Consider the following 19,533-nt stretch of genomic DNA (forward strand, 5'->3'; position numbering starts at 1 on the left):
CATAATGCGGAGGAAAATCACTCTCAGAATAATGTTATTAGCACATTTTACAACTTGAGGACCGAATGTTTATAAGGGCTATACAAACGTTCATACTGGGTAGTTTAAAAAAAATTATCCAACGATTTACAGACCACTCTTTCCCAATGTAAATCAATGGGAAAAAGTGGTTCCGGGCCCAGCAACCTAACGGAGGTGTAGTACTGCCGTTTGGCCACAACGAATATTCTCATCAGAGTCCGGCGCACTTCCTGGGGGCTTGAGTGAGACCTACAGTACAGAGACGGTTTAGAAAATATATTAATTTGACCCTATAGAAAAGCTGTGTTATTTATGGCGAAGAGTGAGTGTCATTTTAAACAATGTATGATGAGTGAGGTTGTGCCCGAAAAAAGATTATAATTAAAATAATCTTTTTTTTTTTTCATCTTGTCACTGAGGGCCCTCTTTGCTCAAGGGCCCCTGGGCACTTGCCCATATGGTTAATCCGGCCTTGTCTAGAAGTATTGTAATGTTCATAAAAAATATACCACTTATATGATTATTGAAGCGTAAATGCAATCTCTAGTATCTAATAATGGCACGATGATGATAAAATAACTTTTTTTAGGCCACATATAAGCTTAATTCATAAGTGGGTTATTTACAAACGTATTCAATGTCGCTAAAATCTCCCACGCTTGTTTTGTGCACGTTATTTCAGGTTTCTAACAAAAATAAACATCAAAACCCATTGACTTTGAAAACCTGTCGATCATGTTTCTCTCTCAATGAACAGAAAACACACTCCTTTAATTCCATTTGCATTTATTCTAAAGGGAAAATATATAATTCAATAAATATTGCAGCAACAACATTGGCAAAGACATTTGAAGGTGACATCAACATTCAAGGAAACATGATAATGTACACGGGGAGAAGACGACAGATTAGGAAATCACGATTAGATTCGGCCACTGAGCTGTAAAAATGTGACAAGATAATTGGGAGGTTACATTAAAAGTGCATCAAGACCTTTGATATTTAAACAGCTTCTTAATTGCACTGCTGAGAGGAAATAACACTAATGTACACAACACTGATTCTTAATAGCTTAGAAAATAGTTTGTTAGTTTTCAAATGAAAGCCAAACACTTATATGACCTTATGTTTCAAACCATGTCAATACGTTCCTCATCTTCGCAAAAAACAAGTTAACGATGTTATTTCGGCCTCCTTTTATTCAGTTTCCTGCATTTAAATCAGTTTATACCAACGTAGACGAATCAAGGTGGTAAATGTGGTGCTTTCCGATCACAAGTCATTACATGTATGAACGTGTAAAGCTGTCCATATTTACGACAACTCTTCCATTCGCTGATTATTTTCTCAATTAGTCGTTTAGTCCTATTCATTATTATCTATTAATTGTTTCAGGTGTGACCGAGTCTTTATAAGAGTCTGAACACTTCGGAAATGCAAAGCAGAGAGCTCTGGTGTTGTCAGCTCCTAACAAACCAGTTTGAATTGCTGCTTACATTTCCACTCCCTCCCTAAAGTGCATTGGGAGAATGAGTCATGGCTCAAACTGGCATTTTACACAATTACTCCCATTTTTCACTTCACGTTTGTTGATCCCACTGACGCTTTTTAGCCCATTAAGGTTTTTAAAACGTGTTATGCAAGTTATGTTTTTCTAACTGCATTTATTTATCACATTGTTGGCTAAATCCTGGAGGCGTTGCTAAAGTTAGCTTTTTGCGGCCCAGTATGACACAGAGGAGTTACTAAAGCCGTCAGTGTGGAGAATCTGTCTTCAGGGAGTCTTTACATGTATATCCGTGGAATGAAGTGAAATAAACGGGCACAGAATGGCTGCGACAGACTCAAGAATCAGGATGGAGCTAAAATAAAACAATGATGCAGTTACACACCAATGACTTCACATTATACCGACAACATATCAGAGACAGGGGGGGACAAACAGCGTCAGAGTGTGCAGGACGAGGTCATTCCTCTTGTCATGTCCTCTGCACAATGAGGGGGGTGAATCACTTCCAAACTACAGTGACGAGTTGGTGTTTAAACCCTCCGAGCAACGAGTCTTTGATCCGGCACAAACAGCAGCTCCTATCCTGGGAAGCAAACTCTTTTGGCTCTCATTCAAAAGATGTTTTAAAAACCCCTTCCTCTACATGGTGAGCGTTTCCTAATGACATCACCCGTCCTGCTCATTTCCTGCTTGTGTGGAAACACCTCGAACACATCCGCTATCCGAGGAGGGCGCTTCCCCTCGCAGGTATCTCGCTGACAGAAAGCTTCCTCTTCTGGTGGAGCTTGGGACGCTACTACGCTTTGAGTATTCCAGTAACATGTACACGATGTGAAGCTTATTAAACCCCCTTTTCCAGACAAATAAGGGGTCTTTCGCATGCAGGGAAGAGCGTCGGCCCTTCGCTTCCTGCTTGCACTGAGCTCTGTCCTCATCAGTCTGATCCCCCTCGGTCCGACCAGTCACATGATCGAGCAACTTTTGGCTTTGTCCTTGCGGAGATCTGAAGCCACCGCTGCCAGGTCGGGTCTGCCGGGCATGTGTGAGATCCTCTTGTTGCCGCGAGGGGCCTTACTGCGCTTGACGTTTTTGTTGTTTTTGTTAATGCAAGCCAGGGTGGCCACGTGGAAAATGTCTCTAACGCTGTTCTCAGACTGCTGCGCCGAGCACTCGATGTAGGGCGCCGAAATCTGCTTGGCCATGCTGTTCCCCTGAGGAGGAAGAGGACACATATGGTCACGGGAGGAAAAATAAACGGCTTGGGAAGTAGTGGAGTACACATACTTTGTTACTGTACTTAAGTATATTTTTCTGGTATCAGAACTTTACTCCACTACTTATTATTCTGAAGACTTTTTACTTTTACTTCTTAAATGTTGAACTCAAATACCTGTACTTTCTACTTCTTACATGTTAAACTCAAATACCTGTACTTTCTACTTCTTACATGTTGAACCCAAATACCTGTACTTTCTACTTCTTACATGTTAAACTCAAATACCTGTACTTTCTACTTCTTACATGTTGAACTCAAATACCTGTACTTTCTACTTCTTACATGTTGAACACAAATACCTGTACTTTCTACTTCTTACATGTTGAACACAAAATACCTGTACTTTCTACTTCTTACATGTTGAACACAAATACCTGTACTTTCTACTTCTTACATGTTGAACTCAAATACCTGTACTTTCTACTTCTTACATGTTGAACACAAATACCTGTACTTTCTACTTCTTACATGTTGAACACAAATACCTGTACTTTCTACTTCTTACATGTTGAACTCAAATACCTGTACTTTCTACTTCTTACATGTTGAACTCAAATACCTGTACTTTCTACTTCTTACATGTTGAACACAAATACCTGTACTTTCTACTTCTTACATGTTGAACACAAATACCTGTACTTTCTACTTCTTACATGTTGAACTCAAATACCTGTACTTTCTACTTCTTACATGTTGAACTCAAATACCTGTACTTTCTACTTCTTACATGTTGAACTCAAATACCTGTACTTTCTACTTCTTACATGTTGAACACAAATACCTGTACTTTCTACTTCTTACATGTTGAACCCAATACCTGTACTTTCTACTTCTTACATGTTGAACTCAAATACCTGTACTTTCTACTTCTTACATGTTGAACTCAAATACCTGTACTTTCTTCTTCTTACATGTTGAACCCAAATACCTGTACTTTCTACTTCTAACATGCTGAACTCAAATACCTGTACTTTCTACTTCTTACATGTTGAACACAAATACCTGTACTTTCTACTTCTCACATGTTGAACACAAATACCTGTACTTTCTACTTCTCACATGTTGAACCCAAATACCTGTACTTTCTACTTCTTACATGCTGAACTCAAATACCTGTACTTTCTACTTCTCTCATTTCCCAAACAGCTGGTTCCTTTAGTCTGAATGTGTGTTTGATGCGTGATCATTATTCTTTAGAGTCATTGCGTGCCTATTGATTTGAACACGATCCGTGTATCCATCATTTCCTGGTCTTCTCTAAAGAAGAGGGACCAATGGAAACGTTGTCATGTTGCCGTTGTTCAGCATGGAAACATTCATTAGCTAACAATGACATTATTGTTCTATTAATATAAAGGGAGGTCAGGTACTCTTTAAAACAGCTGCTAGTTATGGGTACTTTTTACTGAAGGACATTTCAAAGTTCTTTACTTTCACTTGAGTAAAGAAGTTTAGTCAGTACTTCTACTTTTACCAGAGTATTTTTAAACACGAGTATCTGTACTTCTACTTGAGTAAAGGTACTTTTGCCATCTCTGGTTCAGGTCAACAATGACTACAGGCTTTTCTCTCTTAGGGATCAGTTGAGGCTTATCGTACAATGAGCAATTATTCACGAATGATTGCAGCCAGGAAACAGCTTTCACTAATTGCACGTCTGACGTCTGAAATGTGTGATTTTAATTAATCTGCATACCTGGTCGTAGGAGACGGGGGTCTGTCTGTGGTTGGAAAGCTCCACCAGCGTGCTCAGATCTGTGCGTAGGTCTGATTTGCATCCCACTAAAAGCATCTTAGTGTTGGGACAAAACTCCTGGATCTCCCCTTTCCACTGTGGAGAGACAAAAGCTTGTGTCAAGCAACATTCAGAGGAAAACCATACCACCAAAGCAGTATAATATGAGCAGAACATCTATATTTTTAGCTCCATTTCCTCAACAGACCAACGAGGGAAACCTTATGTTTATTTAACTGCAATTAAGGGGTAAATGATGCATGTTGACCTGACACAACATCACATGAGTTGAACCCCCCCCATCATCCGTCTTTTAAGTACAAAGGTTAAAGCTGCCACTTCCTGGAGCCCCTCACGCTTTCGGCTCTGGAAGCGAACTACAAATAATCCCCATGTTTCCTCCCTGACAATAATAAATGCCCCGTGATCGATGGCGTGTCTCCAGGGGCTTTAATCTGAGGCTAATGTGCCTGAGGCCTGGCTGGTCAGGGGATCAAGTTCATAGACATGCAAGGGGGAAGTTGTTTTGCACGGTTGCACAAACACCACTTGAGAAAAAGCGTGAAGATGAAATGAGACCAAGGCTAATTCTAATCTGAACGCTCACCGTCTGAAACATGACCTGTGATCTGAACACAGTTAAGTTGAACTTTAAAAACAACAGAAAACCATGTAGTTCCTTTCGAAATAAGAGAAGAACAATTGTCAAACTATTTTACTTTTTCATGGAAAATGTCAATAAATGCAGATTTACTGCTTTTCTCAGCTCGGTTCCTTGATTCTTTAGATGTTATGTTATCTAGATACGCACTGAACGCTGACATGTAGAGCATTGATCACTTATTTATATAATCATTTATATCCCCTTGAAACTTCTTATACCAAAATAGCCAAAATGGGTATTTAATAACAAGTTGACTGCAATATCTGTCAAAATAAAGCACCACAAAATGACATTAACAGGATTATGGTTTTAGTTCCGACTGATTTTTCACCGACTTCTGACATTTTAAAGACTAAATGACATATTTCAACAAACCTAAGTTCCAGCCCTAAATCCGGTGGGTTTTACTGCCTTAAAAATGGTTTTACGTTCATGCAATCTTTGTTTGACACCCATCAAAGCCTTTGATGTGTCATAAGACTGATGCTGCATGTCCTGCTTTACAGTATGTGCAGTAAACATACGTCTCAGTCATCATGTGAGGATCTGGCCTCAGACAGGATTTAACCCAACGACCCCCTGGTCACACCACAGCTTTATAACCTCACATCACAAGATCTGACGTGACGGAGGCTACAGGAAAATCTCTCGACTGTAGACTAGACTTTTGTCAGCGGATCAAACAAAATGAAAGGAGGAATGTGTGGAGTTTAAAGGCTGAGCTTATCAAAGGTTTCATTGAGTGATTGTGTCAGGATAGAGCTACAAACCTTTTTCATGACGCTATCGAGAGTTTCAGGGCGGCTGATGTCGAAACAGATGAGGACAGCGTCAGAGTCTGGGTAGGAGAGAGGCCTCACATTGTCGTAGTATGGAGATCCTGAAAACACATGCAGATGTTTGGCAAGGACTTAGAAACACAGACATGTAGATATACCGACAACCAGGAACAATCACCAGAACCTTTGACATTAGCACAGGTTTCCTATTCAGGACTTTGATGGTATGGGAACCTTTTTCCTCACGAGGCCTACAGCTCTTCGCTAAAAGGGAAATACCTGCATCGAAGCGAGGGGCAGCTACAGAAAACCACACGTATTTCTTGAACGCACGAAGCAAATCCTGGTTTTAGCCTCTGAAGCATTCCTGACAGTTATTCTCTTATGGCATGATTGCAGCTCAGCCATAATCCATAGCAACCGGGCGAGAAAAAACAAATACTGCAGCATCAGTCGGAAAAATGTGCTGACTACGGCGAGAGCACTTGTTGAAGAAATCATTTTCTGGAGAACTTCAGAGCGGGGAAATTACTCCCATGCTTTAAATTGAAACCATGTGTGTGTAAGGGGGAGGGACGCCCATGTCTCTCTGGGTAGGCAAACGTCTCCTGGGAGGAAGGGAGGGGAGATGAGGGGGAGGGTGGCGTCATGGTCAAGGTGAGTCAAGATCACATGACGAGCATAGAGCTGACCACACACACGAGCAGCTGCCAAGAATCTGGAGAATTTTGTTTTGGTAAATGAAGGTCCTGCTGGGAGGGTCCTTTTCTAAACACTGCACTGGAGAAAAGACAGGAATGCACACACACACACACACCACACACACACACACACACACACACACACAACACACACCACACACCACACACACACACACACACCACACACACACACACACACACACACACACACACACCACACACACACACACACACCACACACACACACACACACACACACACACACACACACAAACCCACACACACACACACACACACACACACCACACACACACACACACACACACGTAAAATCAGGGCCCTGGTGCTCCCAATCTAAACAGTCTGGGTGCGGGACGACACCGTTTATTCTATCTTTTTTGCTTCCTTCCTTCCAGGCCCTCGCACAACAAAGCGTGACACCGGCTGATGTGTGCACAATAAATGTTGCAGCAAACAGAAATCTGAACCATATCTGAGTTCACAATCGTACGTTCCCAGCGACAGAGCCAAGGTTTTCTGGGAGGAAGAGGAGGAGGAAGAGGAGGAGGAGGAGGAGAAACCGGTCTGTTCACAAGGCCACAATCCAACAGGGACGAATAAACAATGTTGTGAAAACTGCACACCCAGTGAGGGCAACAAAGAGGTATTTTAAAGGTATAGGAAGTATTATTAGACATGATTCCTTTGTTTCATACACAGGAGTGTTAGAGCCAGGCATAAGGAGGAGAAATGGGAGATTTCTTTGTGAGAATATCTTGTCAAATTACTAGCATTAGCGAGTTGACTTTAATCTCGGCATCTCTACTTGTTCTCACAATACAAAATAACAGTTTTTCCGCCCTTATACTCTTCTGTAGTTCCCTAGGGTTGTGCCACCTTAATGAAGACTTGGAGCGCAACAAGATGCCATCCTTCCTACGATCTTCAATATCCAAGCTTCACAGAGTGGCGTATCTTTCTAACAAACCATATTTGACTAAAACACAATTCTGTGTGCAAGCTTACAGTTTCATTTTGTATTTTAGCTAACTTGCTCGCAGGCTGCTCTTGATTTTACGGGGGGGGGAATTCAGAGCAGGGGAGTTGTAATGATGGGACATTTTATGTTTTAAGGAGGTCATTGTCTCAATTGGCTCAAAGCCTAAATTCCACACTATCACTTTCCTAAATGTTGGTACAGGACGTAGCTCATTTCCTTCTTAATGTCTTTCAAAATGGATTTACACATTATCTGGATGCCTCAGATGGGACCAGGCTGGTTATTTACGGCCTTCTGCTTTCCCACTGGCTCCCTGACGATCTATAAAGCGGTGCGTTAGGTGACAACACCTAAAAAGGCCTGAGTCGGAGCTGCTGTCATCGACACGGCACAGGAAGAACAAGGCGAGCAGGAATGTGGCATCCCCCGCTATAATTTATACCCCATTTTTCATGGCTGTCTTACAATCAATCAGCAACACATTGCATTGTTTGAAGGGTTTTTTCCACTGCCTGGAACCAATCACTGGGAAAATAGGAGCCCGCGTCTGAAGCCGTGCAGTCCGTTGACATTTCACAAAGAATTGATTGTTTTACCAACCCAATGAGGGGAAACGCACACACATCGGGGTCTGAGACTCGGAGTGTGTGTGGTCCCGGTTTCAAAGCATCTCCATAGATTCCTGTGAATTTTACCTGGAGATTAAAGTAGCAGCAAATCCTCAGAGTGCATCCCTGCAAACGACACAAACAGGAAACCTTCACAGAGGTTTGAAGTGTGCATGCAGCGTGAAGCGAGGAGTGTGTTAATGCTTTTCAGGAGACTTTTAATAGGAGACATTTGCTTTCTTGTCTGGCGTTTATAGGAGAGTCGTAACTGCATGAGGCGCGAGTCTGGGACTAAATTGGGCTTTGAGGTCATCTATCTTCCTGCAAAAGATAAGAGGAAACCTCAGAGCTCACACACACACACACACACACACACACACACACAAAGACCTGGTGACCGTCATCTAATTAGCTCTTGTCATTGTTCCCTCCCGAAGGATCTCTAAATCTGGAAGGAAGAAACACACCCTGACCTCCCTTGCGGTCTTTAAACACACACGCCATCTCTCAAATGTGTTCCCCATTGCTCACAGCAAATAAAAGCACAATGACATGAGAGGATACACAACATTGTGAGACAATACCCACTGATGGAAAACCAAATAACCTTCCATGACCATGCAGAGACTCTTCCAATAAATGTAAAAATATTCTTCCTTCCTGGTTTTGTTAACGTGCTTTTCCAGGCTGGTTTCCACAACAGCTGGCTTTGAAAAGCCCCACTTAATGCAGTGCGTACACATCAAACGAGGTGGGAAATAAGCTCTGCTCTATTCATGTAATGTGACTCAATATTCCCATTCCCAGATGTTCCACGACTTCCACTGACATACCAAGGAATCTGATATTTCCTGAAAGTAGCCTGGTCTGGAATACAGTACTTAAATATTTCATGATGTCTTAGAAATCCCCCTTTTCTGTAGAAGCCCATCTCAGAAAATGGTTTACAGGAAAGACTAGGACTAACTACTGTTACATTATCGAATACAATGCAGATTATTTACCTAATTAGGACCTATAAATGTCTGAAAGCAGTGAAAAACGTCCATGACAGTTACTTAAAATCCAAGTTGATGTGTAAAAATGCTTTACTTTGTCAATTCAGACCCCAAAGATATTCAAAAACAACATATCTCAATGGTAAAGAAGCTGACTTTCTGCATGAATAATAACTGCATCTATTGACAAAAGTCTATATATTTTTTGCAGCTTCACTTAAAAGACGTGGAAAAATTATATATAACGGTTCTGAGTTAAGCCAGCTGCGGCCAACTGTCTGGAGGTATGGCAACAGGTCTGCAGCGTGCTGATTTACTGCATAGCTAACATAGCTGAGCAGAAGCAAGGGGGGTGTGTGGTGTGTGTGTGTGTGTGTGTGTGTGTGTGTGTGTGTGTGTGTGTGGAGGCGTTAAGCCTTCAGGGACACCTGTGGAAAGTACAAACAGTGACAGGCACGTACAGCCATTGAGCTGAAATATGTAGCCTCGCAAAAGCCAGACACATTTAACACAAACAGAGCGAGGAAGACAGAAAGCAATTTAAACTGAATAACCTGAACCAACATCAGCTGAGGTTGCTGTGGTTACCGAGATCTTCGCTGCTGCAAACGCTGCCATGGAAAAGGTATCTAATTTAAACAAAGCTTGTGATGTCTCATACAATATGAATGCGCTACGATGCAATGATAGAGAGATACATGTGTTACTGGAAGACTCAATATTTAACTATGGGTTACAAAACTCAATTAGATGTTTGACGATGCGATATGTTACACAAGATGTTACAAGTGACACTATGATGGGATATGATGTTAAAATGTATAAGTAGTGACTTAATATACAACATTTTGGCTCTAGTGTAAATGTTTTTTCTCTACCTCATTAAGATCCAGACGTTTTTGTGAAACGTAACTTTAGGACAAGCATTCGTCCCTCAGATCCTGTTTCACGCCTTGGAGGTGTTGTTATTTACACTTTAAGGCAGGGGTGTCAAACTCAAGGCCCGGGGGCCAAATCCGGCCCGTGACTTCATTTTCTGTGGCCCCACAAGAGCTTGCAAAGAATATTATATGTTTATTATACGGTTACATGATTTACAGAAGCACGTTGCCCATAAACTGCATGTCCCACAATGCATCTCAAATTAGACTTTTTTCTTAGAATTTCACTTTTTTTCTTCTAAATATGGCTTTTTTCTTAGAATGTGCCTTTTCTCCAAAAAAATTTGGAAGATATTATTTTATATATATTTATATGGTTATGTATTTTTAAATAGTCTTGAAGTTACAACCGGCCCTTTGAGTGCAGCCATAATGCTGATGTGGCCTGCGATTAAATTGAGTTTGACACCCCTGCTTTAAGGCCACATTAACAACAAAGTGTGACTTAAGTACGACTCCACATTACAGCCTTTAAGCAGGGTACGAATTACATGAGGTAAACACTAAAAATTGGTGCCCAATTCTTAGAGTTTATGTAGTTGTAATAATCATAACATAAACTCAGAGAAAGGAGGTTGGATGTAGTTTGAAGTTAGTCATGTCAAGCTTGTTTATAGTTGTTTTCGATCACATCATTTCTTTGAATCTATCTGTATTGCTACTGAATCGCACATTTAAAACATGCTCCAATATTCGTGTGGGAAACCCCAGAGAAAAGCCAAAAAATGTTCCTTTCATGTCCATATGTGTGTGGTCTATCACATTTTCCCCATCTGCTAGGATCTTAAAGGTCTTTCAGTGTGGCCCGGCCTTTATAAAGCTTAACATTCCCACAGCGAACGGTACGACACAGAGTTCAAGGTGTTCGGTGTCGGGAGCGGACATTTTAATGTCAGGTGTAACATCAGACAGAGAGTCCTTCCCAGCATTAGCGCACAGGAAGTGCATTCATCTCCTGTCCTTTCTCTGTATCACCTCCGTACGCTCAAGGCTCTCTCGCCAGTCGGCAAATTCCAGTGTGATTCAATTTCCCCTTGAAAACGAGGTAGGCTTTAGTGAACCACGCCACTTCTCTTTCACTCTGCAGAGGATCTGGGCCTGCTGGGTACAATAGGGGTCTTTGTAGCGGAGGAAGTAGGAACCTTTAGTCTGAGGAATGCCAGACATGCGGCTCCAATTCTCTGAACCCAGACATTTGATCCAATGCAACAATGGCCGCCGACACAAGAATGGAGGGGGCCCGGTGTGTGAGGAGCTGCATGGAAAAGGTCTCATGGTTCAGCTGTCCTGCATTACAGGGGAACATGTTGGAGAGGCAACAGACGGAAATCATAATCCGAGCTCCGCTATCTTCCTTTCAAACTATTTTTCTTCCTGTTTTCCAAAGTGGGTCATCTTTTAATGTGTCGGCAGCTGTTCAAATAAAAATCAAAAACAACAAGAACTTTCCCTCAAGGTTTCCCGGGATATTATCAGATGAGATCCATAGGGTCCAACGCACCAGTGGCGTTTTCTCCCGGAGGCCAAGGGAAGCCAGGCTTCCCCTGTTTTTTCGTATTGTAGTTATAACTTAAATAAATAAATAAAAACACTTTGTTTTGTTTCTGTAATTCTACTTTCCTGTGTGTTCCTGCCGGACCGTCTCTCCGTCTCTCCCCCATTCTCATTGAGTATTTTACAAAGAGTGAAACAGCGCCCCTCTAGATGTCATGGTGAAACAGTAGATTGCATTCACTGTTGCGAGAGGAGGCCAGCAGAATCTAGCTTCCCTTGGTGAAAAAAAATTGAGGGATTAACCAATCAGATAAGGCCCACGTGATGCCCCTGCCAACCTGTGATTGGTCAGGGCCATGCCAGGGGAAGCCAGCCGCCTCTAGCTTCCCTTCAGGGGCGGCTGGCGGCTGGCGATTTGATTGGACACTGCCATCCAATCACATCAACATCAATTTGAATACTGTAACTGTCATCACCGCCGTTAGAAATGATCAAGCAAATGAAGCATTATGGAGGGAGGAGATTTGGCGTACTTAATTAAGCATAACTTCACTAAACTTCCGCTACAGCAGCAACTAAACATTAAAGCAGATGGCAGGACAACGCCCACACTCGAGCTGTGTACACAGAGGAATAAGGGATCTAATCGGACGTTCAATGAGGACAATTATGTCCGCACGGAGTGGCTAACTGGAAGCGCTAAACTTCAGCGTCTATTTTGCTGGCCATGTCTTCTTTTTGACAAGGGTTCGTGCTCCCTGAACAATCCTTGGGCAACTTCAGGATTCATCGACCTTGCCAACCTGTCACGGGCAATTGAGAGGCACGGTAAATCTAAAAATCATATAGATTGTGCTGTGAAATTAAAGCTTTTTGGACGCGTCAGGATTGACGAGGCTCTGGATGTAGCAAGAACCATTAGCACAAAGAAGCACAACGAACAAGTAAAAAAGAACCGGGATATTCTGAGGAAACTCATCATTGCTGCCCTGTACCTTGCACGTCAAGAGCAAGCATTCAGGGGACACAATGAGGCCGCTGGCAGCTCTAACAGGGGCCATTTTGTAGAGCTGGTACGTGCATTTGCAGAGTTTGACACTGCACTCGCGGAGCACTTGGGATCGTCAACAGTCTTCAGTGGTATGTCAAACACCATACAAAATGACATAATTGAGAGCATAGCTCGTTGTATCCAGGATGAGACTGATAAAGAAATACACATTTCTCCTTTCATTGCTGTACAAGTGGATGACACATCAGACATCTCCAATAAGTGCCAACTCACTATCATAATCAGATATGTGAATGAAAAAGGCAGTGTGTGTGAACGTTTCCTCGGCTTTTTTGATGTCAGCTTAGAAAGAGATGCAAAAGCTGTAACATCAGTTGTCATGAGAGCCATCGGGAACTACAGCCCAACAAACAAACTGATTTGTCAGACTTATGACGGAGCAAGCTGCATGAGTGGACAGCACGGTGGCGTTCAGGCTTTAGTGAAAGCACACTGCCCCAATGCGCTATTCATCCACTGCTATGCTCACAAATTAAATTTGGTTTTAGCACAAGGCACAAACAACATCCAAGCAGCCAAACTGTTTTTTGCCAATCTCGATGCCTTCCACAATTTTTTCTCACGTTCATGTAAGAGATCAGCACTACTGTCTGAAGTTGATCGAGCTGTGCGTGTACCAGGGGGTTCTGCTGTGAGGTGGAATTTTAAAAGCCGCGCAGTACACGCCATCCATGAAGGACGCGGGTCGCTCTGTATCGCTTTTGACAGGATAATGACAGAGCCGGGATGGGACAAAGAGACCATTGCACAGAGTGCTTCCTTGAAGCAAAAACTTGAGGATTTTGACTTCACCTTCCTGCTCGGGGTCTTTCAGTCCATTTTCGGCCTCACAGAACCACTCTTCCAGGTTCTGCAAAGCAAGACGGCGGACATAAAAAAATGCCAGGATCGGATCATGAGCACTCTCAGCGCTCTCAAAGCCACAAGAACAGATGAGACATTCAGTCGCATTTACGATGACACGGTCAAAGCAGTCGGCGATCCTGTGCCCCGACGTAAACGACGTCGCCGCGGCTGGGACGACCTGGAGCAAGGGTTTAACCAGCACCAAGAAGGAGACGAGGAAACGGTTGTGTCTTTCCGGCGTCTTTACTTCCAGATTGTTGACGGCATAGTGTTGCACATGACCCAAAGATTTGCAGATATGGAGCACCTGCACTTTTTTCGGATACTGGAACACACATCATTCACATCGTTCTGCAACCCTGATGCATTTCCCAGCAGTGAGCTGGCTCAGCTGATCAACACGTATCCATTCTTTGATGAGCAGAAGTTAAGGAATGAGCTGCACACGCTGTACAACAACAGGTTGTTTCACAAGCCACCAGGAGAGCTGATACAGCTTCTTATTGAGGATGACCTACAGGGCACACTCTCCGAGGTCTACAAGCTGCTCCAGCTCATGCTCACGATACCAGCCACCAGCACATCAGCAGAGCGCTCCTTTTCCTGTCTAAAAAGGATCAAAACGTATCTGAGGAACACGTGTGGACAGGACAGACTTGTCAACCTAGCCACAATATCCATTGACTCTGTTGTTGTGGAGGACCTAAAGGCCGCTGGGAAGTTCTATGACATTGTTATTGACCACTTCGCTACCATGAAAGACAGGAGAATGGCCTTCCTCTTCAAATAGGGTGAGTGAAATGCACACCCCTTTCTCTCTGTGCATACCTGTTGCCTGAACTGCCCGTGTAGCTATGTGTGCAATTTCTGATGTGGTTCTGTTGGTTATTGTGCATTGCTTGCCTGGATTTAGCTGCAGGTGTTCAGTCTGAAGTAGTTGTTTTATTGCAGTTGTTTAATTAGCACAGGGTGCTGCTATCCGAAAATCAGCACCGCAGATAGCATGCCATATAGGGCCCGATCACCTGAATAGATGAGATTGTTTATATTTTTGTGTTACTTTTGGACTACGGACTGAACTAATTACAGAGACGAGGACTGTTGCTGCACTTGCAGTGTGTGTTAGTGTAACAGATGTAAATATGCAGTGGGGTTTATTTAATTTAATTTTGTATAATCACACACATTCTGTGTTTTATATTATTGTATTCTGTGTTCTTCATTTTATTGAATGTTAAATACCTGGCAAGGTCGGAGAGCTGTGCTCAGGAGTTTATTGTTGTGAGGACTTTAATTTCCTTTCTTTGTGATTTTACTTTTTGTATATATTGTGTCCCTCACGTTTCCTCTTCCCTTTTTGTAAACGTTCCAAGCAATGAGAGGAGTCACTGAGGGAAATGTATGTAAAACTGATCATTGTATCTGTTATCAGATTCAGACATTAAACAGAGATCGTCTCAACTTTACGCTGACTCGGCGGGTCTCGTCCATTATCAACACAACGCATACTGATACTTTGATGTGAACGTAAAACTTTAAAGGTCTCCTGATTTAGTTTGTGAATGAATGCTTCTTATTTATTAATTACCGAATCTGCACTGCGCATTGAGCGGCTGGTATTGCATTGGTGGGTGGAGGTTGGCATAAATTAATAAGAAAATGCTTAAATTAATAAGACGAGAGAGTTTCAGCTGGAGAGTGCATGCGGACCTGTCGCTTAGATAACAGGCGTGTACAAGTCCTGCATCTGTATGATACAAATGTGTGTAAAATGTTACCGGGCGCTGTAATCACTCATCTGGTTACGTTATTGACCACCCCCCCCCCCCCCCCCCCCCCCCCCGACCCAAAAACATTGGCTTCCCCTACATTTTTCCCCACCCCACGCTACTGCAACGCACGGGTCTCTTCGGAGAGCTCCTGGGGTTTTATCCGTCCTAGCTTTGGCGAGTTGCCTCAGGAAGTCGGAGCAAACACCTCACACAATATTTGATGCAGTGTGTGTTAAGGGAAAGCTCTGATCAACCAACCAAAGATGGTGGAGAGCCGAAGCTGGTATTCTATCTATTACATTTTCAGAAACAACGCACTAAATCAACGCTAATATTGCTCCACATCTGCCGTTTGTGTAAATAAGAACTGTTTGCTAACACGTTGTGCAGCCCAAAAATCAAACATATGCAAGTTTAAAAGCCAATAAATCGTAAAAAACAATACTTTTTTTGATGCTTTTCTTTGTTGTATACGACTGTGAATCGCATATGTTTGGACTGGACAAATAATTTAAAGATTGGCTTTGAGAAAGTGCGATGAACATTTGTATTTTGTTGCTGTGTAACAAATTATAATGAAAACAGTTGACAGTTGCAGCCCTGTGTGAGATTACCTTCTTACAGGTGGATTTTTTTCTCATTTCCCCTTGAATGTGAAGAGGCCTCAGGCTCCTAGCTGCAGGCGTTGCTTCTGTTTACCTTCCCTGTCTTCCTATCCTCCCGTTTGACTCGCACACAAACACCTTCGCAGAGTGCTTAGACGTACAGGCAGCAGACAGGGAGCGTAAAGCACTTCCTCTGCTGCTGCTGCTGAGCGATGAATCAAAGGCAGGGGAGCTAGCACAGACAGGGTGGGACAAATGGAAGGCAATACACCCGGTAGGCATTTACCTTAATGACCTGAATTACTGCCATCACCCTCCCTTCCAAAAAATACACACGCCAGCCATCTCATTAGGCCACTCATCACTGCAGAACAAAGACCACCACGGTGTGTGAAGGTGTGTGTTTGTAAGGGAGGGGGTTGGAGTGTTTATCCTGGGCTTTGTCCCGGTGCAACACACACACACACACACACACACACACACACACACACACACACACACACCTCATGAGATAAGGGATCGATTGGATTGGCCATGGTTGATGGGTGTCTCTACAAAAGGACCAGTCAGGCTGAAGGCTGTATCAATCAGTCTCAGTGTGTGTGTGTGTGTGTGTGTGTGTGTGTGTGTGTGTGTGTGTGTGTGTGTGTGTGTGTGTGTTGGGTGGGGGTTTGGATTGAAGGGGTTGGCTCAATCTCAGCCCCACTGATCTAATAGGAACGGCGTCCCCCCCTTGCTGTTTTATGAAGCAGAGAGAAGAAGTAAAATGGCTCCAGGCGGTCGGCCAACACAGTGCAATAAAACTAAATTCTCACTCTGGCCGACTTTCATTTCTCCGCCTTTCTATTTCCACAGCGCACACATACTGTGGGGGGTGAAGGAATTTGAAATCCGACCTCCTTGTACGACTGGCTTGTGGTGTTACTAGCTCTGAAGTGTACAAAACAGCACAAATCCAACTATTTTCTGCTCAAAATCTGCTCGATTGTGCAAAACCTGTTCATTGATTCTTTAGTTTTGCGTGGTTTACAAAGTTATTCAAACATGGCTCAGGAATTCTAAGCTAGAGACCCGCAACAGCTGTGTGTCCATTTGTCCCCGCCCATCACACACACACACACACACAACATACGCCTCACTCACGCCTGACTGCTGTGTTATTCCCTGCTAAGGCATTGAGGGGGAGGAGGGGGGGGCGCAGCAGCTGGTTAGGACCCTGAACACAAAGTCCAACCAACAAGCGATAAACATTTGGAGAGCCAGTACACGTGTTGCACAACAAAACTTTCCCAAAAAGCCGCAGTGGGAGGAATGTCAAAGTGTGTTCTCCAGATGTGTGAATGCGCTCAATCCAGCCTTTCATTATCCTTCCTTTCCTGTTTCTGCTTTAGCTTTTCTCTGCTGGGAAAAATTCATAAATCAGATCCAGCTCTTTGATGCTGTGTGACACCGAACTATACGTTTGTATGTAGGTAAAAGGTGACTGGGGGAAACGTGTGGAGCTGAAACTCAGACTGTGAAAAAGGGATTAACCCAGCTTTTTATTAAAATGGGTCACGGATTCATTTCATTATTCAGAAATGTAAGCCTGGGCCTCTTAATATCCTATGAGTTGGACATTTAAGGGCACCAGTGTTACAGACGGACACATATGGATGAATCTGATCATCGCAAGAGATGCATTATGTCCTCAGAGGTCGCAGAGGGTTAGTGACCTGCACGCACGGACATGTTGGGACATTTCACCACAGCAGATTCGACACGACACAAGAGAGAGGTGATGGAGGTTCATAATTACCTGAGGTGTCCCACAAACTGAGCTCAATCCTCTGCGTGTCGATTTCAAAACTGGCGGTGTAGTTTTCAAACACTGTGGGGACGTAGGTCTGCAGGAAACAGGAATAAAAGACGTGTTTACATCATACACTTAGAGGGGGAGAAATGATCAACAATGAGGCTAATAGACAGGGGAGTACGGCTTACCACCTGGCGCGCGGTAATACAACATGTACAATAACTAGCATCATAATAATTACCTCTTTTATTGTAAGTTCGTCCTTCAGTAAAGACATTCATTGTAATCAACATTTGCTTGCCTCTAGTTTTTTAGCGCTGTATCTTTGCTGTTGTAATTGTGTGTGTTACAAATAAAGGATGTATTATTTCTGTAAAAATAACAGCAGCACTAATACATATTACAGCTTCAGCACATAGGCATCAAACAGACTATAGGTAACACTCAATGCATGCCCTTCAGCATCCTTGCAGCACACACACATCCCTCTCCATACCGCACAGCTTATACATCCCATAATGATAGATAGCGGGTTAATGAGCGTTATGTTCTCACCTCGGGGAAGCAGTCCTTGGCGAACACGTGAAGCAGGGCGGTCTTCCCGCACTGGCTGTCTCCCACCACCACGATCTTACACTTCACACTCTGACTGGGCTCCATGCCGGATAGCAGAGATAGTTTCTGACAGGACCGTCTCTCCTTCATTGATTTCAACCGGAACAAAATAAAAATAAAAGTCCAATCAGGAGACGTAGAAAAGCTGCAGAAGCGTCTCCTTTATGTTGCGTCTCCTTTATGTTGCGCCTCCTCCGGTTTCTCCGCTGCTCTGAGCCGGTGAAAGACACTGGCCTCTATTTATAACATCTCACGAGCCTGACCGGATGACGCGCGCGCCTCCCTCCTGCAGCGCGTGGCCTCCAGCAGGGCGCCCCCGTTTGGACAGTCCAATAACCACAGCTATCAACATTCAATACAAACTTGTACTATATTGTATATGTGTAGGAAGACATAAAGAGACACATACGACAATTTCAAGGATGTATAGGACATTTGACAATGTATATATAAAGTATCCAATGTTTATACTTTGTAAGTTGGTCTCTTAAGTTTCTTTAGTGTATTCTAACTAATTCTGTATATTTTGTACTGTGTCTGTTCATGTTTATTTTCTATTTTAATTCATGTGCAATCCCTTGTGAACATGCAGATGCAACAGTTTTCCAATGTGGAATCAATAAAGTACATCTAATTAAAAAAAGACAGGAAGGCAACAATGAAGCAGACCCATTGTCTTTTTAAGGAACATTTTACTGCATTGGTTTTCTTTGTGTATAATAAATAAAAAGATGTATCAACACGTCTCATTATCACCTTTATATGTTATCTTAGTTCCTACAGAGAAGTATCCCTCTTCCTGCATACTAGCTGAACATTGTGCGCAGGTATTGATCGAGTCACCCATGTTTGTTTCTCTAGAAGCAATCAAATTTGGAAAGCCAATAAACCCAGTGCTGCTTTGGTTTCCCCTTATTATCTGAGAACAATACACACACTTATTATAGCAGAGAAAACACATTATGAGAAGATGGAGAAAAGATTTCCCTGCAGGCTTCACAATGCACCACATTTCCATCTTTCAGTGTGAACAGACCCTCTTGGTCCCAAGGCATCATCTCCAAGCCTTCGGGCTGCTTTCCCAACATGGCAGCACTAATT

At 43.0% G+C, this 19,533-nt stretch overlaps 1 protein-coding gene across 1 annotated transcript; it reads right to left on the reverse strand.

The window, feature by feature from the left end:
• Nucleotides 1–790: 790 nt before the first annotated feature.
• rnd3a (Rho family GTPase 3a) lies at nucleotides 791–18,610 on the reverse strand. The gene is made up of 5 exons (XM_034240604.1): nucleotides 18,373–18,610; nucleotides 17,821–17,908; nucleotides 5,977–6,086; nucleotides 4,504–4,638; nucleotides 791–2,742 (listed from the first exon to the last, which is right to left on the reverse strand). The coding sequence occupies exons 1-5, from the start codon at nucleotides 18,520–18,522 to the stop codon at nucleotides 2,494–2,496; spliced, it is 732 nt and encodes a 243-aa protein (XP_034096495.1). The 5' UTR covers nucleotides 18,523–18,610; the 3' UTR covers nucleotides 791–2,493.
• Nucleotides 18,611–19,533: the final 923 nt, after the last annotated feature.

Source organism: Gymnodraco acuticeps, unplaced genomic scaffold (assembly GCF_902827175.1).
Source record: "Gymnodraco acuticeps unplaced genomic scaffold, fGymAcu1.1, whole genome shotgun sequence".
Taxonomy (NCBI): domain Eukaryota; kingdom Metazoa; phylum Chordata; class Actinopteri; order Perciformes; family Bathydraconidae; genus Gymnodraco; species Gymnodraco acuticeps.